This window comes from Danio aesculapii, chromosome 14, assembly GCF_903798145.1.
Source record: "Danio aesculapii chromosome 14, fDanAes4.1, whole genome shotgun sequence".
NCBI classification, from domain to species: Eukaryota; Metazoa; Chordata; class Actinopteri; order Cypriniformes; family Danionidae; genus Danio; species Danio aesculapii.
Genome location: NC_079448.1, coordinates 26,520,390 through 26,543,867, shown reverse-complemented (window position 1 = coordinate 26,543,867; position 23,478 = coordinate 26,520,390). Strand labels below are relative to the sequence as shown.

The 23,478-nt window shown below is 38.9% G+C and overlaps 1 protein-coding gene across 1 annotated transcript in view; it reads left to right on the top strand.

Moving 5' to 3' along the window:
- Positions 1 to 23,478, top strand: part of slit3 (slit homolog 3 (Drosophila)) — a 261,693-nt gene that overhangs the window by 191,475 nt on the left and 46,740 nt on the right. Inside the window, exons 16-19 of the mRNA XM_056472572.1 lie at positions 806 to 880; positions 4,798 to 4,941; positions 14,417 to 14,560; positions 20,948 to 21,111. Coding sequence (XP_056328547.1) covers positions 806 to 880; positions 4,798 to 4,941; positions 14,417 to 14,560; positions 20,948 to 21,111 — 527 coding nt within the window. The remainder of the gene's footprint in view (positions 1 to 805; positions 881 to 4,797; positions 4,942 to 14,416; positions 14,561 to 20,947; positions 21,112 to 23,478) is intronic.

The window sequence follows — 23,478 nt, the reverse complement described above, 5'->3', positions numbered from 1 at the left end:
TGTGCATGGCCAAATTAAAGTTTCTGCAATTTTCGGCGATTTTTATTTTATTTTTTTATTTTTATTTTTTCAGCAACGGTGTCTTTATGTGGAGGACAAATTACAAATTTGTCAGTTTTTTTTGGTCAGCCAGGGAAAAAATTGAACTAAGGCAACATGATCGTTTTCCTAATTGTCTATTGCTAAATTCTTTTTTTAAATATGACGTGAACCCCGACAGAGCTCGCTGAGGGGGCTCCCTTGTGGGCCGTGAACCCACAATATATATATATATATTGACCCGTACAATGTATTTTGGCTCCCTGTAGCCCACAGTTTGAAACCCCAAATATAAACTAGAATGCCATTCCAAAATACAGCACCTGTGTCTCTTTCTCTGTCATAATCTGTCTCAATTTATCTGCTCATTATAAGCCCATTAGCCCATCTTCCACATCCACTGTTATTATTTGCAGAAGTGTGAGAATACGTCCTTCACATTGATATAACTGATGAGGGACAGGCGAATGTGTATTAAAGTCACATATCCAGTGCTCACGCTGATTTTTCATTACGATGACATCACAGTCCTGATTATACAGCATCTCCCACATAAGAGGCTTGAAGGCTGAAACAGAGACAGTGTCTGAATGATAATCGGTTCCCATCACCCTTAGCTCTCTTGTCTCCATTTCACTCCTTCATGCTCCAGTGAGGATTACTTGTGCTTTTTACTTTTCGACTTTATCTTATCATTATATTGCCCTGTGAGTAGTACTTACTGATGAACTATTAACCTCTTCCTCTTGTTCTCTCTTTACTCCAGACGGCTGAACGACAATGAAATCTCCATCCTAGAGGCTACAGGAGCATTCAAGAAGCTTCCAAATCTTCGCAAAATGTACGAATGGATTTAGTTTTCCTTTTCACTCGACACTGGTGTATGGGGTAATTCAGCTTTGAGTGCTATAGATGTGGCTGACAATAAATAACTTCAGGGATATTACAACCTAATGATTTGCTGTCTAGACATTTGCGGCTAACACAACTTGTGGCAAAAATAAAATAAAATGAATGCAATAATGCAAAATATTAAAATAAAAATATAATGTAATAGAAAATCAAAAAATGAAAAAATGGTCTCAAAGTGCTTAGTAATTCAGTGATTGCTAATAAAAAATCATGTTATTTTACTTAAAAAAATTATTTAAAAATGGAACTAGAGTTTTACTTAATATTTTTATGTTTTTTGGCATAGAAAATCTATCATTTTGTCTCATACAATATAAAGTATATACCAATGCAACATGGTAATATAATATAATATATGAGGAATATCACACTCGTAGCAGTGTGATGTGGCTGTATATATCGGCACTGGTGGGAGGTGTGCATTGGCACAAGGCCACAGGCCAAGTGCCTTAGTGTCTCACCAGTGATGATATATAGCCACATCGCACTGCTACTTGTTCAATATTGCATTTATACAACAGTTCAACGGCATAATCATGTATATAAAAAAAGAAAATCAAACACGGATAGTATAAAAATCCTTTTTTGTGAGGAACTATTCTCTTCCGCCATTCCTTTATATCTACAGCTGACGTCAGAACAGCAGAAACCGTTGCTACTTCACAAACGTCACTTAAGAGCTTTGAATTTGAATGATTTGAATGATTCTCTAGCGTAATGTCTAAAATGATGATAAAACAGGTGATTTGCTCACATTTTAAGATTCTAAGAGTGAACAGCATGAAATGCCATCAGTCTACCGAGATTTCCCAGTGTTTCTCTGTTGCAATCGGGATATCACAATAGTTAACCCCGAAAAAGCCAAAGCAGCAGAAACACTACTAGATTACTGCTGTGTTTGTGAAAAGGAAAAACGCTAAACACGTGGGCATTTCTTCTTTCTTTCTGTTTACTGAACTAGTCTGCAGTAATGAAAACAGGAGACTGATTAGAAACAAACGGATGGCCAACCAATAGGTAACTCAGGGCTAAACAACGACTGGCCAACACAAAATACATACATTCCTTATATGTGAGACCCATCTTACACTCAACACACTGCAATTACTATAGTATAAATACAGCACTACAACATACAAACAAGAGAGATCGGAATAGAAAGTCACTTACCAGTTTAATATTGATTTGATCAGTATACTCACTATGACATGGATGTCGACACACTGTATCTCCAAAATTATAAATATTTAAAATAAGCACTATCCTTATAAATAAACTATATAGATGCAATCTAAAGAACTACATTCTCACCTAAAAAAGCCTCAAAAGTACGTAGTTTCCAACAGCTGCAATATTTGTCAAATTGTAGTGAGTTTATTGATCTGCTGCCTCTCTACATGGGCGGAGTAATACAGAAGGGTGAGGAGGCTTTACAAGTGCTGATATTGCAGAATATCACATGGCTATCAGCTAATCAGATTCGAGAACCAGACAGAACTGTTGTATAAAATATATAATATAATATAATATAATATAATATAATAATATAATATAATATAATATAATATAATATAATATAATATAATATAATATAATATAATATAATATTTAAAATATTGTAGGGAAAATATAATGTAGGGAATGTATAGGGTATGTTAATGCTAAATCAAATGTTAAAAATGATAAAATCACACTGCACAGGATTAAGATTAGTTAAGACGCAAAATTAAGATCAGTTCAATTTTGGTAAATATCCATCCTATAGAGCCTACAGGGGCCTTCAAAATGCTTCCAGACCTTTTCAAGATGTGCACGTGTTTATTTCTCTATTTCATTTAGTTGCTGAATGACATATTCTTACTGAGATGCTTTGTGTGCTGTAGAAGCTGCCAACAATAGAGCAAGAAAAGCTTCTGGAATATTCCAACCTAATAGGCAAAAGCATGCAGTGATTTACTGTCAGACGATATTTGCGGCCCGCTCCAAAATTGGAAAAAGCGGTATTCGCTCAGGAAGAGGACCAGTGATTTATCATGCATGAAATTGCTTACTATCTAGCATAGTTATAAATTGGGCAGATCTAAAAGAGCGACCTTACATTTTACTGAAGCATGGTTTAAAATTAAGCTGTGAATCATCATAAATGTGTGTTTAGGATATAACGTTCATCCCATTCATACGATGAAACAAAGACATTTGTGCTATACCATTTCTGCCAAGAATAAATAGTGCATTTGTGGCCAGTGGTGTAAAGTAACAAATTACAAATATGCAAATTACTGTAATTGAGTTTTTTTTTTCATGAATTGTAATTTACTAAGTAGTTTTAAAAATGTGTATTTTTTCTTGAGTACATGTTTAGTGCTGTACTGTATCTGTAATTTTACTCCACTACTTTCCTGCAACCTGCAGTCACTACTTTAGTTTTCATATCTATGGGAATTGACTAAGAAGAAAAATCCCTCCTGTGATCAGTGCTTAATTTGTACATTAATAAATTCCGGAACAAAACAAGGGAATAAAAGTTTCTGTGACCGACGTCCACCAAACAATTTCAGTTTTCCTGACATCATTAAACAGTGAGAGCACAAAACAGAGCATCACATTTCTGAACGGTCTTTAATTATATTGTGCCATTTAATGTTATAGGTCAGTCATGGATAATAAAAAGATGTAGTCACAAACATAAATCATAAAAACAATCACTATTCAGTTTACTTCACTATTATGTGCCAAGTGAATAAAATAATAATTAAATGGCTCACTCAGTCTAATATTTAAGAAGAGCCCCCAGTTACCCTCTCTGTCATGTTTTCTGGCTGACTTGAGATCGCTTTGCTTCTGTCTCCTGCTATCCTGATACATTCGCACAGTTTCATCTTCTCAAGATCTCGTTTGATCAGGCTCATTATCAGATTTACTCATAGTTTTAAAAAATGAAAATATGCGTTACTGCCTCTTTGCCATTTTTAAAATACAAATATTATTAAGGTTGGCCATTATGGCATTATTTATTTTCGCTGCTCACTGCGTGAAAAACAATCAACAACCAATGAGAGTGATTGTAAACATAAGAAAGCCGATTGGCTGAAAATATTGTTGAGGACTAATATATAAACATGACTTTTGCTTTAACTTTAGCATTGTGACTAAATCTTTACACGCAATGACCCAGGGACTGTTTAGACTGCATCCCTGTAGGCACAAAACGTCAACATGATTTTATATTGTACCCCAACGTACCCCAACATTGTGGAAACGTTGGATTTTGTTTGGAAATGATGTCAATGTCCAACCTAAAATCAACCTAAAATCAACCAAATATCAACGTCTAATCATGTTACACATTGACGTTGTGTGGATGTTACCACTATGACATCTATCAGACGTTGGATTTTGGTCACTTTCCAACACAACCTAAAAATCAACCAAATATCAACTTAATTTGACGTCGTTATTGAATACGTGAATTTTGGTCACCTGAAGTCATGACCTTAATCTAACCTAATATTAACGTCTTATGATGTTGTGTGCCTGCTGGGATGTCACTGATGAGAATATGAAGAATGTTTTACTGTATGAGGACTGAATTCGACACAAATTGCACGTAAACGCCTTTCACAGCATAACACTCACTACTCGCTACTCTTGAGTACTATTAATAGGGCGACTTGTTAGTCATACTTTGAGTAATATTTACAACAGATACTTTAACTCTACTTGCTCTTTTTGCTAATACTGTAGTACTTTTACTTTTTTCATGATGTTCACTCTTGTTTGTGACACGTTAACATTGCGTCAGAGCCCAAGGAGAGTTGATGTCTTTATAAATTTCTTGTTTTGCAGAAACTTAAGTAATAATAAACTCAGGGACATCCGTGAGGGTGCGTTTGATGGGGCCGGAGGTGTTTTGGAGCTGCTGTTGACTGGAAACAAGCTGCAGTCGGTCAGCGGACGGATGTTCAAGGGTTTGATCGGCCTCAAAACACTGTGAGTAAAGCTCATTTTTCACAAAACAGTCGCAGCTTCTTCTGTTATCCCGCTCATTAAAATGAAGACATGCCTCCTAGCCACGTTCACATTCATATATTCACTCAGCGCTGAATATAAATGCACAAAAACACCAGAGTTATGCCCCTGGAAAATGTGCTTGGAGGAATTGCTCATATAGGCCTTTTTTTAGAAACAAATTTTGAAGAAAAATTGGCCACTCTCAGCACAAAACAAACTGTGATCGGCAGGTCTAATCAAGATGTTGACCGCGAGAAGCTATTTAAAGAAACTTACGGGCATTGACGTCCTGTGTGCCGATGCGCTATCGGGAAGAAAGATGCTAATACAATGCTTATTCTGAAGCCTGGCGGTTGGAAAAAAAAAACCCTTCCTAAGGTCTGCTGTCGCTCTAATTATCTTAATTGGAGAGAGAGGAGTGCATAGGAGCAAATGAATGGAATCATGGGCCTGCAATATTGGATTTAGTGGCTTTCAAATCCCAGGAGTTTGTCTCCAAATTGAGTTTGCTCATCTCAGATCCCTGTTTGTCAGAGTTTAATGCCGAATTTGCTGCTTTCAGGTTTTCATCACGCCAGACTCTGGTTTGCATTTAGCCCGTTTGTGCTGCTAAGGGCCTTTAGGAGATCCTGATTGTTTTGGGCACCTCATCCTTCCACAGCCACACACACACTTACACACATACACTCATGTTATCTGTGTGAAATGGCGAGCTGCCTTAGTGGGCCTCGTTTGCTGCACAGACACAATCTCAGAGAGCAGACGGACAGGTTTCAGCATAGGATTCGCTCCAAGATCAGCAAAACACACACACACACACACACACACACACACACACACACACACACACACACACACACACACACACACACACACACAGAGAGAAAGAGAGACTTTTTTTTAACAATCTCAACATATATAATATAATATAATATAATATAATATAATATAATATAATATATACAGAATCTATGACAGACATTTCAAAAGACAAAAAGACTCACTTTGCGTTCGCTCACATTTCAGGAATATCTGACCCACTTATGATTATTATTATTGTGAATTTGAATGAATCACAGCACTCTGTTTGCCATCTTAATTGGGTGATTGTTATCATGAGGAATAATGGATGTTTACTTTACTGGAAGGTCCTCAATATGTGTGTGATTTTAGATTTCATCATTGTTTTTTCCTCCCAACAACACTTCCAAAACAAAACTTGACCCGAAAACCCACAATCTATTACTTGAGAATGTCCATCAGCGTTTTATTTGAATGCTCTGATACAGTCTGCACATTTACAGTACTTCCTGTAATTTCACAAAGATCAAATCACTCCTGATTTAGAGTATGTTGCAGGTCTCAAACTAGACTTTTGTTTTGGTATACAGCTACATACATTTTTGTCGATTTAATGTATGTAATATTTTATCGATGTAATATTTTGGTGCAATTAAACAAAACCGATTTATTAAATGGTTATATTTATTAAAGGCTGGCGCAGTAGGTAGTGCTGTCGCCTCACAGCAAGAAGGTCGCAGGTTCGAGCCTCGGCTGGGTCAGTTGGCGTTTCTGTGTGGAGTTTGCATGTTCTCCCTGCGTTCGCGTGGGTTTCCTCCGGGTGCTCCGGTTTCCCCCACAGTCCAAAGACATGCAGTACAGGTGAATTGGGAAGGCTAAATTGTCCATAGTGTATGAGTATGAGTGAGTGAGTGTGTATGGATGATTCCCAGAGATGGGTTGCGGCTGGAAGGGCATCCGCTGCGTGGAACATGTACTGGATAAGTTGGCTAAGTTTCGGCGGTGACTAAGCCGAAAAGAGAATGAATGAATGAATATTGGAATTTTTTTTTTACAAACGAATTTGTTACGACTTTATAGTTTTGTTCTAGGGTTTAAGCTGCAACATTTAAGGGTGGTTAAAATTTGTGGTGAGTTGGTGGCAAAATTTAAACAACAACCAAAATACTGCCAAAAATAGGTGAATTTATTTACAATAGTGAAAAGGCAAACAGAAAAGAAAAGTATTATTTACAAGATCACACAAAAGAGAATAAATCAAAGTATTGTGGTTGGGGAAACGAGAATTAAGTGGCGCCAAATAAATGAAAGCAATATAACAAAACGCCCAAATCTAGCTATTATGACCCTCTAATCTATCTAATAGAAAATAAACAAACAGAACATCTTCAGCGTTTTCACGCTATATCTAAACCTACTCTTCTAACCAAAAATATGAAGAAAACTTACAGCGGGTGGCGCTCACTTCTAAACTAGTGTGTTTAGACAGTAGAGTTATCTACGTGATGCAAAATGTATGTCACGTGACCTCTAAACTCCTCGAATCCCAGGGAAAGGCTGACGCCAGAGATCGGGGAATTTTACCAGCACACAAACAAGACGGTAACAACTATTAACACAACAAGAACAAGACCAACATCAAAACTCTAAACTAACATCAATATCACATCACATAAGCCAAACACACACAAAAACAAGCAGCATAAAGCAAACAAGACAGAGCAAAAAGCAGAACGAGCTTCCCCGCTCGCGTCCCTTTAAACGGTGAGCTCCTAATGTGATTGGTAGAGATGTCGATGACGTCACAGGGTGGAATAGAGATTGACATCTTCACGGACGAATGGGAAACTGGAATGGGCGTACCTAAGAATTGACAGAGAGAGAGGGAGGGAGCGAGCGAGCGAGCGAAAGAGAGAGAGAGAGAGAGAGAGAGAGAGAGCGAACACACACACAAGCAAAACAGACAGGCATAATATACATTTGACTGTAACACCCTGACCCTCAAGAACAAACCTGTTTGTTAAAATAAACCAGAGAGAGAGAAAAAAAATTAAACTCTAGACAGGGCATCCGCCATAACATTATCAATGCCTTTTTTATGTCTAATATCCAAATTATAATTCTGGACTAGCAGAGACCATCTCATCAGTCGTTGGTTATGATTGTACATCCTGGATAAAATACGAGGGGGATTGTGATCTGTATACACAATCACAGGTAAACAGCTGGAACCAATGTAAACCTCAAAGTGTTGCAAAGCAAACAACAGAGCAAGGGTTTCCTTTTCAATCGTAGAGTAATTGAGCTGATGTTTATTAAACTTACGAGAGAAATAGCTAACAGGATGGTCAATACCAGTTCCATCTTCCTGGAGGAGTACTGCACCAGAACCCACAGCACTTGCATCAATCTCAAGCTTAAATGGTGATGCACAGTCAGGAGCGGCAAGAACAGGTGCATTACATAACAGTGCTTTCACACTATCAAAGGCACTTTGACAAGCATCAGACCATACATACGATGTAGAAGGGCTAAGTAAGGATGTTAAGGGGTTAACCACAGTAGAAAAGTTTTTGCAAAAACTGCGGTAATAACCGGCCATACCCAAGAACCTCCGTAGTTCTCGGCGAGTGGTGGGGACAGGAAACTGTGAAATAGCAGTTACTTTCGCATCTACAGGGCGAACTTGACCTTGTCCAACCTCCTTGCCCAGGTATGTGACAGTCGCTTGGCCGAACTCACATTTAGCTAAATTCAGTGTCAGAGATGCGTTAGAAAGTCGTGTAAATATTTCCCTTAACGAATTCACATGATCACGCCAGCTCATGGAATAAACTACTACATCATCGAGATATGCGCTACAGTTTGGTACATCTGCCAACACCGTATTTACTAGACGTTGAAACGTCGCGGGTGCGTTTCTAAGACCAAAAGCCATCGAAGTATATTGCGTAAATGAATCTGGAGTGACGAATGCTGAGATGTCAGAAGCTCTATCAGTGAGTGGAATTTGCCAGTAACCTTTCAGCATGTCTAATTTAGAGACAAACCGTGCAGAACCGACGTTGTCAACGCAGTCCTCCATGCGTGGTAAAGGATAGCTGTCTGGGACAGTGACTGCGTTAACCTTTCGGTAATCAGTACAAAATCTGTACGTTCCATCTGGTTTGGGCACCAGCAAGCACGGTGAACTCCAAGGGCTACTGCTAGGTTTTGCCAATTTATTTTCAAGCAAGTAGTTTACTTCTTGACGCATAATGGATCTTTTAACCATATTCAAACGATATGGGTGCTGCTTTATTGGACGCGCGCCATCCACATTAATATCGTGTTTTAACACATTTGTTTGGGTTGGAACATCATTAAACAAACAGTTAAAATCAGATATTAACTTAATGATATCAATTTTCTGATCAGCAGGCAAATGTTTGAGATATGAATTTAGATCACTCAAAAGTTCTGAATTGACTAACCTCACAGATGATTGGGGAAGGTCACGAAGAATTACACACCGTCATCAGCATCTGACATCACAGCAGAAATCTGTTCCGCAACTGCAACAACAGTGGAAACAACGGATTCCGTATTTGACACGGGCACATCCTTACCTGTCTCTTTGGAATGGTATGCTTTGAGCATATTAATATGACACACGCGGGTTTGACGTTTCCTATCGGGTGTATGAATCATATAATCAGTCTCACTCATTTTCTTTTTAATTTCGTACGGACCGGCGAAACGAGCAGAAAGTGAAGAACCGGGTACTGGTAAAAGTACGAGAACTTTATCTCCAACAACGAATGAGCGCGCAACAGCCTTTCTGTCGTACTTGCGCTTCATACCTTTCTGTGCACTGGCCAAAGATTCTTTAGCCAGTTTACACGCTGAGTGTAAACGATCACGAAACTGACTAACATAATCTAATATGTTAGTTTTCTTACTGGTCTCAACAGACAACATGCGTTCTTTTAAGACTTTTAACGGACCTCTAATTTCGTGAGAAAATACGAGCTCAGCTGGGCTATATCCAAGCGATTCTTGAATTGTTTCTCTCGCAGCAAATAAAACCAAAGGGACTCCTTCATCCCAGTTCTTATCTGTACTCAGGCAGTATTTGCGGAGCATGGACTTGAGTGTTTGATGAAAGCGTTCAAGCGCACCCTGACTCTCAGGATGATATGCGCTTGAAATACGATGGGTGATGTCGAGTGATTGTAAAACTTGCTTAAAAAGCTTCGATAGAAAATTCGTTCCTTGATCACTTTGAATGATTTTGGGCAGGCCAAATGTAGAGAAGAATTTTATCAGAGCTTTAACAATCACAGGTGCGGTGATTTTTCTCAAGGGAACAGCTTCTGGAAATCTAGTCGCGGCACACATTATAGTTAGCAAAAACTGATTACCAGATTTTGTTTTGGGGAGCGGCCCCACACAGTCAACAATTATGTGTTCAAAAGGATCGCCAATCACAGGTATGGGAGTCAAGGGAGCAGGCGGAATCACTTGATTTGGTTTTCCCACTATCTGACATGTATGGCAAACACGACAGTATTTAACCACATCTTTTTTTAAACCTGGCCAAAAGAAATGCTTCAAAATTCGGTTGTATGTTTTTGTAATTCCTAGATGGCCAGCAAGCTGATGGTCATGCGCCAGATATAATACGTGTTGACGATAAGGAGATGGAACCACAATTTGATACACAGCATCCCAATCAAAATCCCTATCCGGATTTGAACACCATTTCCTCATCAGTAACTCATTGTCAATGAAAAATCCACTTTTCATTTCTTTTATCACATCTGTTGTGACAACGGAATTGAAAATAGGAGCAAGAGATTTATCCTCTTTTTGAGCAACAATTATTTTCTCTCGTGATACAGGTAACTTTAACGTTTCCGTATCAGTCACAGTTACATCAACATTCTCTGTGTTTTGTTTTTCTTTGGATGTGTTAGAATTAGGAATTTTCTCATCAGATAGCAGAGGAGAGAAAAATGAATCAGCCAACTCAATTTCACTACCCATCTTGCGCGACTGCGCGCGTGTAACTGCGCACGCAGGGAAAACATCGGGGTAAGCGTCAGTCAAATCCGATTGAGCACACAAATCTGGTTTTTCGGTTACTTCTAACACTGGCATTACTTTTCCTCCTGCCAGATCATTTCCAAGAATAACATCTATGCCCTTCACAGGAAGTGACGGGCGCACAGCCACCCTCACAAATCCTGTACACAGATCACTCTTCAAGTGTATACGATGCAGCGGCGCTTTGATGCAATTCATCTCAATGCCCTGCACAATCACACTGGAACCACAGAAAGTGTCGTCCGACAACTTTAATTTGTCTGCAACAATAAAAGATTGCAAAGCACCAGTGTCCCGAAGAATTTTTACTTTAATCTGATCCTCACCATTTTCAGACAACGAAATAAATCCTTCCAGAATAAAAGGTTTGTAGTTGTCATCAATTTGGTCATCATCAGATGCATTAAAAGCAGTGTGAGTTTTTAAAAACCCTACGCTTTTCACTTGCGGCTGCTGTTTCCGTTTTAAAACCAAACAATCAGCTATTACATGACCCTGCTTATGACAATAATAACACTCACGTTCTTCACGAGGTGTGCTAGATTTTCGACTGGTTTGTGAAGAATTAGGTTGGGATTTCTCAGAACGTGCAGGTGCAAAAACATTCTTGTGAGTTAAAATGAACTCGTCTGCTAGAACAGCGGCTTGCGACAATGAAGTCACCTTCTGTTCATTTAGATAGACAACAACTCGCTCGGGCAAAACAATTTTTAAATTCTTCCATTAACATCAGTTTCCCGCAGTGAGTTAAAATCAGCCACCTTACTAGCGCTGCACCACTTATCAAACAAGATTCCCTTCTCTCTTGCGAATTCAACAAAAGTCTGTGCAGACGTTTTCTTAGATGCTCTGAATCGCTGTCTATAGGCTTCCGGAACAAGCTCATAAACTCGCAAAATTGCAGACTTGACATTTTCATATTTTAAGCTATCCTCAACTGACAGAGTAGAGCAAACCTCTTGAGCTTTACCAAACAACTTGCACTGGAGCAATAGTGACCAAACCTCTTTAGGCCAACGTAAAGAAATGGCTATCCGCTCAAATGCACAAAAATAAGAATCTACTTCTGATTCTCTAAATGGTGGGACTAATGCAATGTGCTTACCTATGTCAAATGCGGTCGGAGCTGGATCAGTAGGCGGGGACACAGAGGACACAGAGGCAGGAGCCGAATTGGGCTGCGCAGCTGAGCCAGAAGAAATCTTCATCGCCTCCAGATCTAGCTGTCGCAGCTTGATCACTTTATCAGCCTCAATTTCTAGCTTGCGTATTTCTAACCGCAAGTTTATTTCAGCCTGACGTGTGTGCGCTTTTCTTGTGCCTCGTACTGCAGACGGGCTAAGCGGACTTTCAGTCGCGCGTCATCTCTGTAACCAGAGGAAATCGGGGAGAACGGATCAAACGCTGGCAAGGCCGGCCTTCGCCTCCGCGCTGACATCAGCTTGACCATTTGGATCCTCCTCAGCACCCGGACTGAGATGCGCCACAGCAACGTCATCCTGGCTAATATTTTCACCAGTACCCTCCACAACATTTGACAGAGGAAGAACATTTTTCTCATGTAAATTCAACAGTATCTTACCTTTTATTTCTGCCTTGCGACTCTGCTTGTTAACAACAATCTGATAATGATCAGCGATCAGTAATAAATCCTGCTTCCTACAAACATTAATCTGCTCTATGGTTGGTTTTGTAACAAATTCCTCCAAACTAAAAAACCTCCATGATACAGACTAGACAAAACAAACAGCAAGATACCCTTCCGCATACACCTGTTATATGCAATACACCAACTAACACCAATTGCCACCAACAAACACAAAAATTACCACAATTTCAGGTTCTTTTATTAAAAAGATATCCCGGATGAGCCCCCATTTAAATGTTACGACTTTATAGTTTTGTTCTAGGGTTTAAGCTGCAACATTTAAGGGTGGTTAAAATTTGTGGTGAGTTGGTGGCAAAATTTAAACAACAACCAAAATACTGCCAAAAATAGGTGAATTTATTTACAATAGTGAAAAGGCAAACAGAAAAGAAAAGTATTATTTACAAGATCACACAAAAGAGAATAAATCAAAGTATTGTGGTTGGGGAAACGAGAATTAAGTGGCGCCAAATAAATGAAAGCAATATAACAAAACGCCCAAATCTAGCTATTATGACCCTCTAATCTATCTAATAGAAAATAAACAAACAGAACATCTTCAGCGTTTTCACGCTATATCTAAACCTACTCTTCTAACCAAAAATATGAAGAAAACTTACAGCGGGTGGCGCTCACTTCTAAACTAGTGTGTTTAGACAGTAGAGTTATCTACGTGATGCAAAATGTATGTCACGTGACCTCTAAACTCCTCGAATCCCAGGGAAAGGCTGACGCCAGAGATCGGGGAATTTTACCAGCACACAAACAGACGGTACATATACATTTAGTGTACTAATTTTGGACCTCTATCATATGTTATTTTGTTAGATAAGCTCTAGATTTAGCTTCAGTACTGACTAATCTAATGTACTGGTGGGGAAAGGACGAGGAATTGCAATCATTGGTATTTATTAATAATAAAAAATAAAACAAAAAGGCAACAAAAACAACCTAGAGGGAAAAAAACATAACTAAAAAGACAAACTAGACTGGACTGGGCTGGCAAGACTACAACGGAACAGGACATGACTCTCAAAAGGAACTATGACAAACAGGACAGGACCACAGGACAGCAGACGAGAGGGAGCTATAAAAGAGAAAAAATTAATTAACAAACAAGTGAACATAAACTAATAATGGCTTAACAAGGAGGGTGGGACTAGACAATGGACAGGAGAGCACATGACACAAAGACAACACAAGCCATGAGAAAGCAGGACTAGAACACACAACCAATGAGAGAACTCCTTACGTGTACACATGAAACACAACACTAAAGCACGCGGCCACAATGTAAACAACACGTAAGACATGAGCACACAACAAATGAAAACACTCACCAAACATACTCACAGATGAACAGCGCCTGTTCTATCCCAGTACCAACCGAAACCAACTAAACTGAGGCACTAAGAATAAAACAGCACACCACAGACAAAACAAACACTAGGACGAGAGCGCGCAGCCCGAGCACGTACAGCCCGAGCGTAGCCAAGATGGCGCTTATACAAAAGACAAAGGCAGACAAGAACAAAATAAGAGTGCTCAACCTGAGAAAACTCGTGCCGAGCACAACATACAAGACAAGACAGAACTAGAGTCTGGACTCTGCCACCAAAACAAGAATTGACAAGACCGAAGTGGCAAAATCCTGACATGTACTGTATATGCACAATTTTACTATTGTAAAGCTTCCTATAGAAAATAATAATTTAAATGGGAGATTTGTGAGTGGTGCCCTCGTACATGTTGAGCACTGTACTGTATATCCCTCATATAACAGCAATGTGCATGAATTTCCTTATTGACATGTTAGCAATCACCCCATAACTATCTGTTCCTCCCTCTCCGTGAGGTAGCAGTGTGTTTCTATGTGTCCCAGTCAATGTGATCAACCTGCCTGTGTGTTTTGGTCAGGATGCTGAGGAGTAATCAGATCAGCTGTGTGGATAACGCCACCTTCACCGGCCTGAGCTCTGTGCGCCTGCTTTCCCTCTACGATAACCGGATCTCCACTATCGCCCCCGGAGCTTTCAACACCCTGCATTCCCTTTCCACCATGTGAGTCCTCCACCCTCACACATGCACACACACACAATCCAACATGCACACACCAACATAAACATTCCCCATAGTGTCATGGGTTCACTCTATCAGTAATAATCAACTCAAATTCTTTAGTGCTACATTTAAAAACAAACAAACTAAGAATTGGGAATGAAAACTATCTAAAAGTTTTGATTGAAGTTTGCAGTAAAGCCACAAAGGAGTTAGTTCAAAAATTCACCAAGATGCAGGAAGTCAAACACAGCCTATCGGGTCACGCGCCGCCACCAATCAAGCGCCTATTATATTTTCATATGCAAAGCGGATGAGGATGTGGTTCAAGTTAAGAATTCTTATTGTTTGCAGATGTTTTTTTCAGAATTATGAGGTTATGTTTTCTTGTCTTGGTTGAAAACGGTTGTTCTTGAACCTCAGATGAAAAAATTCTGGCTTGCCCCCTGGGGCAGGGTAAATTATTCAAAAGGGAAAATTGCTCCGCTGTCTAAAAATGGACGCTGATGATGTCCATACAAAGGCAAATGTACTAAATTCGTTCGTCTTCATTTTTTTGGTTTGTTTGTTTGTTTGTTTTTGAAGACATTCTGTAAAATTAAAATAAAATAAGGGAACATCTGGTGAAAATTATGTGGCGTACATTTTTAATACAAATTAGTATTGGCATTGTTTTTTTTGGGGGGGGGGGGTGAGGGGGTGTAAACAAAGAAACTAATAAACAGAAAATATATTCTAGTGTGCTGCAGCCATATAGAGAATGACAAAAGAGAGAGAGAGAGAGATCAATAAAGAAAACTGAAAGAGATGTTACAGATGTTCGTAGATAAACAGATGCTGTTCAAAATAACTTCTGGTAGAATCATGATTTAGAGAAAAAATGGAAATGATGACTGCCAACACGGCGAGCATCTGTAACCGCTTGAATTATCATATCAGGCTGTATTCTTGGCACACAACACAACGTGCAACAATACACATGGTTCTCCTTTTCATTCTGCGAACCCTCCCTACTAACCAAAATATGTGAGCAGATTCTAAGCAGAAACTCTCAGATCGTTCTGATTTGCATGAGGTGTCATTCCTTCCAATCTGACCTTCTAATCAAGTTTAGCATGCATAAACAACACAATGAAGTCATCTAATCAGTGGAACATACATCTTCCTTTTATTGAGGCATAAACAATTCGCAAATAAACATACCAGTGTTTTTGTAGCTTACCACTTTAGCACATGTGCTTTGTTCTTGGTTTGATTTGCCATATTTTAGTTTTTGTTGATGTTTTTGCTTTTTGTTTTCTTTTATATTTGTTTTGCGCACTCAGTTATGCTAGGCTTTTATTTAGTTTTGCAGTATTGTGTTTTTCTTTTTTGTTTTGTTGTTTAGTTTGGTTTTGATTTGCACTTCTTCCATTTGATTATGGCAGAAACGATTCATACTAGCTTGCCACAGCAACACACCAACTTGGTTTTGTTGTGCGTTAAGATTTTTAGCTTATTGTTTTGTTTTGTTTGGCTTTATTTTGTTTTTCTTTTTGTTTTGCTTTGCTGTTTACTTTGGTTCTCATTTGAAGTTCTTCCTTTTGATTACAGCAAAAACAATTTGCACAAGCTTGCCACAGCAACACTCCAACTTGGTTATATTATGCGTTAAGTTTTTTTTTACTTTTTGTTTTGCTTTTTGTTTTCTTTTAGATTTGTTTTGTGCAATCAGTTTTGCTTGGCATTTATTTTGCCGTTTTGCTTGCCGCAGCAACACTCTGGCCTGGTTTTGTTGTACATTAAGTTTTTTAGCTTTTTGTTTTGTTTTTGTTTTGTGTTGCTTTTCTTAGTTTTGTGTAGTGATGTGACGTTGTGTGCCGAGGCTTCGAAGCATTAACTTAAAAAAAACAATACATCTCGCAGTGAAGCAGTGTACCGGAGCTTAATTCGTTTTGCCATCATCACGTGATCAGTGACGTCCGAAGCTTCATTTTCGCCAAAGAGCATAGAGCATAGGTCATTCTACGCTCTTTGTTTTTACCTATACCCACGTGACTGCTTCGAATTTTGATTTAAAGGTTTAAACACCCTCAGTGGTTAGTAAAGTGTATAGAGAGAGATTAGGCGTCGATTACATACATTTCTACTGTTTTAAAGCACTGCGCCTGTCCCACACACCAGTAGTTAAACTAAAATACAATAGTAATTTATAGTACAAAGGTTTTGAAGCATACTAAAGTGTATTAGCGTATTTTTTTACAACTATCTTTAAAGAAAACTACTGCATGTTGTAGTATAGTGTTTAACAGAGGCCAGCTGGCAAGTGCAGCCTGAAAGCATCACTCACATAGCCTCCTCCTTAGAGCATTCACCTCCCATGCAGGAATTGACGGTTCGATCCCCGATTGGAATGGGACTAGTTGGAATACGATAAAAGTAAATACTTTTGAATACCTTGGATTTTACTACATGCATCGGTTGTGTAATGTAACAAACCTTATGTGTAAAAACTAGAGTAATGTGTTTATATTACTGTTGTTGTATTACTACATGAATGAGTTGACATTATTGCAACACAGTGCTTTCCCACACTTTAACCAGAAGAGGTCTACATTGAGTACTGATTTAGAAAGCTTCGAGTAACGAATCTTTTTCCAATACAATTGAGTCGAGCGGTTCACTGGTTCAGAAAGCTTCATTTCACCATCACTAGTTTTGTGTGTACACAATAAATAAATGCGATTGCTTATAGTGCTTACTTGGTATTCTGATGGTCCCTTTTAGATATTATGTTGTTTTACAAACTGTCCGGCTCTAGACAGTCTGCAACATAACCAAGAGTCCATGCTACCAATCGAATATTTTTTTTAAATTACTATTTATTAAAATAATTTAAACAAGATCAAATGCAAAATAAATAATCTCTTAACCAAACAAAAAATCTGCTACTGGAGGAGACCGATCAGGCAGCCTAAGTCAAACAATGCAAGCTTCTCTTGATGGAGCAAAAAAGGAATCCTTTTATCATGTGCTTATCACTGGCAACGCGGCACACCTGTAATGCACTCCAACCTGCTCACATAAGGGAACAAGTGACTTCAAGACAATAGCACCATCTAGTGGACATCCCAGCACCAGCAAAAGAAAAGAAAACAAACCCACAACAGTTGACTATCAGTATTATGAATGAATGAACTTTGAGCAAATGAGTGTGTATGGTTGTTTCCCAGAGATGGGTTGCAGCTGGAAGGGCATCCGCTGCGTAAAACATGTGCTGGATAAGGCGGTTCATTCCGCTGTGGCGACCCCAGATTAATAAAGGGACTAAGCCAGAAAGAAAATGAATGAATGAATGAATGAACTTTAAGCAATCAATGATGTACAATGATCTGAATTATTTGTGTTAAAGCATGTGTGGACAAATTTCCAACCGAAATAGATTACTGAGTAGGAGGCAGGGTTTTATTTTTGTGCACCTCCTCTCATCTTTCACTCGCAGCAAATTAATGGTTGGAGGGTCGTGGCTAAGCATATTTCACACAAGCCATAAAACTGACATCATAAAACAAGATCAACCATTCTACCATACCATACCAAAGGGTTAGATTTTGATTCAAGATCACCAAAACAAGACAAAAAATAAGTGGATAACTTGTAAATTTTATTTTGTTCAACTTAAACAAACAAAAATAAAAAAAAATTGATTTCATGCAGATTTTAAAGATATACAAAATGTGGATGAACAGGACTACAGTAGAGCTGAGAATCACTGGTGGGAATTGTCTTTGTATACTTAATTTGTGTCAGCTAAATGAGCATTAGTAATACTCTATGAAAATGCACATCTCTTCATCTCTTTTATGCCATGAGGCAAGTTTTCCAATCAACGTGTTGTGCTTTTTTCCTTTCAGACGCTTTCTTTTTCGTTCTTTTTGCTTTGCCAGCTCTCTAATTACCTAGTGGCTGACACAGCCATGTCCATTTCGGTGCAGGGCAGCTAAAAATATCCAGAGAGAGAGAGAGAAAGAGAGAGAGAGAGAGAGAGAGAGCGCAAGGCCTCCCCAGCTATACTCTTCCCACAGTAGTGCAGCAGACATGTTGGGCACACTTCCCTGCGTTTTCTCTCTCACTTCATCATTCATCCCTCCACCTCTACCCGAAATTAGAGCAGAGCGAGACAGTGTTTCCGGTTGGAGAGTTTGCAAGGGCTGGAGCGAGCAGTCAGGACAGAGGTTACTTTTGTGTGTTCACATTTGTGATAATCACAGTAAAAAAATAGCTATTCGTTTTGTCAGCTATGTTCCATTTATTAAAATGAGCTGCATAAATATTCTCTCATGTCTAGTGTTTTGAAATCATTCCCAAAGCAAACGTCTGCCTCACTTTCTCCCGAGTGTTCCTTTGCCCTTTGAAGCATGTACAGAAAGTGATGTAGGAATAATTAAAGGCAACTCGTTGCTGGTGAGGGATATAAGGTGGTGTTAACATGAACCCACCGCCTTAAGTTGGCAAGCATCTCCTGGCAAAGCAGATGAAGGTCAGCAGACCTGATTAATTCATCCCGCAGGCTATAGTGTAGCAGACACTCTCAGCTACTCTATGTTGCTACTATATTAAAGAGTTCCTTTGAGCCTGTACTAGCGCCGCCGCTCCTGCGTCTGCGTTTCGGCAATGCATCAGTCAGGCGGTCGTCTGAATGGGATCCCTGGTGAGCCTTCTAGAGTCATTGCTGGTGATGCTTTCAACTCAAGGCTACAATTTTATGATTTAGGTCTGTGTGTCACTACCTGAACTTTCAGAACTCAGTGAAAGCGCATGAAAAATGGCTCAATATGTTGATTCAGAGGCTTCTACACCAGGGGTGCCGATAGCATCTGGAACGTTCTGTACCCAAACTTGATGAAAATGTGAAACTCTTATCTAAGCTTTTGAGCCACTGTGCTTTTAGCAGCGGTTATTATAGTTTTATAACAATGTAATAATATGTGGACTAATGCAAAATTAGCTGTTGAATGTTGTCAGAATTGCAGGTTCATTCCCTGCCATAAAATATTCTTTTTTTATGCTATTTAAATGCAAATTCACCTGTTGTTTTTTGTTTTGTTCTGTTTCATTTGATTGAACTTTCAGAACTCTGTGAGGACACATGAAAAATGCCTCAATAAGCTGATTCTGAAGCCTCTACTTCATCAGTCCAAATAGCCGTTGTCTGATGGATCGTTCTGTACCAAAAACTCCAAGACTTTGATTTCTTTTTTATTCCTTTTTTGGCATTTTACTTTTCAGTGCTTTTAGATTTTAGATAGATTTATAACAACACTAAACTGCAAAACCCAACATTCAACTTTATCAAATGAAATGAGTATAGTTAACTTAAAATTTTTCTGAGTTAATTCTACTCATTTGAAAAGAGTTTTCAACATGGTGTTGAAGGGAATGAGTTAATTAAATACCTCATTACTTTAACTTAAATGGAGTAAGTTCACAGTACTCATATAGATTCGTTTATTTAACTCAAATGATTTGTAGCAATCAGTTTCCTCAAACAGTTTGAGTTGCCTTAACTTATTGGGTTTTACAGTACTCAGTTGGTTTGAGTTTTCTTCATTTATTGGGTTTTACTGCACTGTAAATCCCAAAAAGTTAAGGTAATTCAAACCGTTTCAGGAAACCGATTGCAACAAACCATTTTCAACAAACCAAGTTCAAAAACTAATCTATATGAGTACTGTGAACTTAATCCATTTGAGTAAACAAAGCAATTTTGAGCAGAGTGAAACCCAATTAATGAAGTAAACTCAAACTGAGTACTGAAAAACTCAATAAGTTAAGGGAACTCAAACTGTTTGAGGAAACTAGATGCAAAAATCAACTTACTCCATTTGAGTTGAAGTAATGAAGTATTTAATTAACTCACTACCTTCAACACTGAGTTCAAAACTCTTTTCAAATGAGTAGAATTAACTTTCAGTCAGTTTTGAGCTAACTACAATCATTTGATTTGATAAAGTTGACTGTTGGGTTTTACAGTGTGTGCTTTATTGCTTCATTTACTCGGATATATAAAGTACACAGTACTCATTAAGATTAGTTTTGGAACTTAAATGGTTTGTTGCTATCGGTTTCCTCAAATGGTTTGAGTTACCTTAACTTTTTGGGTTTTACAGTGTATATATTGACATGAACTGATACAAAAGTTGCTATCAAACATTGTCAGCATTGCAGGTCGAATGGCAGTAATAATATGTAATTGTACTGCTATTTAAATGCAAATTCACCCGTGCAGTTCTCCTGCTGTGTTAAATGGGCTGAAGTTTAATTGCTTGTGTGGTAATTTAACCCTACTGATTGCTTTCCATTATAATTATATAGTAATGAGGTTTGTGTTTTCTTTCTGTTTGTGTACAGTAACCTGCTGTCTAATCCCTACGTGTGTGACTGTCACTTAGCCTGGCTGGGGCTGTGGCTTAAGAAGACCAGGGTGGTTAGCGGAAACCCACGCTGTCAAAAACCTGCCTTCCTGAAGGAAATCCCTATTCAAGATGTGGCCATGCCCGATTTCTCCTGTGATGGTATAACTCTTTTTTTTTTGCTCACTTTTTTCTGCTTGCTTTATTGGTGGGTCAGCAAATGGCTGAATGAAATAGTGTAGATTAAAGTAAACCATGGTAAGTGATGCATCGCAGTGATTTTAATTTTGTCAGCAGCTGAAGCCCAGATCTTTAATGTACTTATTTGTTCCAAGTTCATTCGAGCTGTGGATAATTCCAACACTATAATGTCCTTAAGTTTTACCAACCACTTGTACATGTCCAAATGATGTGGAGGCAGCCAATGTTGGGCTAGTAGTTTTTCTGCAGAAGTTAAGCCATCAAGCCAAACAGCTTTTTTGTAGCTTGGTGAGATTCATTGTAGAATCATCGCTCAGTAACAGAATGGAAAGATTCACCGATACAGGATATTCAATAATTTTATATAAGATAACACAGACCTCATTCCATTCCTCATTTTCCACATTTTCACATCATAAAAAAAGATCCAAGTTCCTTGACAAGACTTTCATTAATGTCTTTGAGTGGGGTCCAGTAGGCTCTTTGGCAAAAGTTATAGTGAAAGTGTTGCTGATTGGGATTTTTAGTAAAAATGTTCTGCCATTCTCTTTCCCAGTCTGTGACACCCTCTTCTAGTTGACAGTCAGTTTCCCAACTGCAAAGATTTGACTTATTTAATGCAGTCTAGGAGGTGTGAGAGAAAAATAGAGTTTCCCCATCCTATGACTAAGAAAAAGAAAATCGATAAGGGTCAAAGTATTTATTTATTTATTTATTCATGGTTACATTTTCTGGAGAAAAATAAATTTAACTTTAGACTGCAAGAAGACAAGTATTACAAAAGAGTGTGATGTTCACAAAATATCTCATTTTAATATTCATAATAATTAAAATAATTATTTATATTTTATATGCAATATGTTTTTATTTCATTTTTAACTGTATGCTGTTATCATGGTGAATATAGAAGCAATCAAATATGCCAATGTATGCATCTATGTCAGTTATTTACACAGTGTTGATTCTCCTCCATTATCGCCTACTCCTCTGGCCCGTTTAGAGGTTATATTCAACCTTTTAAGCAGCTCCTCGTAAACCAGAAGCATGTTGTCAGGACATTGAATAAGGGTTTGCAGACCTCAGCTACTATTTGCTCTGTAGCCTCTGCCATCCACACCACATCCATCTCCAGTTCCCATGAAATCACACTGCTTAGATCAAGCCACTGAATCAGCTTCTTCCAGACCGAGGCTCGCTCTCCGCTCCATCTCCTCGGATTTCCCACACCTTCATCCCAATCTTCCTGCTTCCCAGCGTCGGGGTAAATCACACCCGGCCAACTCACCACAAGGCTGTTCCGAGAGGGCACCATGAGGACAAATTAAACGCTGAGCGAGGAGGCCTGAACATTATCTTCTCCAGCTCTGGTTTTTATAGGGAAGAACTTGTGTCCATAAAGACAGGGGGAAAACAGAACCTCTGGAGACCCATATAAAGTTTTAACAGAGAAAAAGAATCTGCGGTTTGGCTTCTGTCTGGCCGGGGTCCTGTTTTTCAGAAGCTGGGGTGTTCTGGGTAAAAACAGCTCTTTTGCTGCAGCAGGACTTTGGGGAATATCGTGTTAAGAGAGCCAGCTCAGCTGTAGACGGTGCAGCGCTTTGAAATAAAGAGGTTCAAAGTGAGAGAAATCGCCCTGGCTGGAGGTCCATTAGTTAGAAGAGGCTGTCTGTCAGGACTCATGTGTTGTTATTCCGTTCGCTTCTTCCTCCTCGAGCAGAGCGCCATCACTTCAGCTCCAAAAAACTTACCACCACAACATCCAGCTATTCCAGTGCTCTGCAATTACAGTTAGAGTAACAACGTCAAGCTAAATTGATTTACGGGAAGATATTTTGGTCATTTGAAGGAGTCCAATCATTGTAAAACAAGCCCCCTTGGCCTTTCTGCGTTTGCAGGCACATTCAGGTCCAGTGTTCTCCTTGCAGACTTGGTCTGTGTGTTATTGTTGGAGCATATCTCAGTCTCCATTACCTCCCATTAATGGCTTAATTCGCTGTTTCTTTTTAATCTGAAGGGTAATTCAGCCTTTTCCAGATAGCATCTCACAGAGCTTGGATGAAAGCGGCTCGGGAGGAGGCTACAAGTATTACTTGCAGGAAATGTGGAGCAAGCGAGGCCAAAAGCAATATTTAGCTGCTGATTTTTAAACTCCTGTGCACTGTATCGCTTATGAGCAAGGGTGCGCTGTAATAATGATAGCCATGTTTGGAGAACACACTGGAGAAAGAGCTTTTTTATTCCGAGAACTGCAATGTAATTCGGTGCACATAGCACCTGTGCCCTTTCATCCATCCTCCCTCTTTTTTTTCCGTCCTCCATTACTTCCTT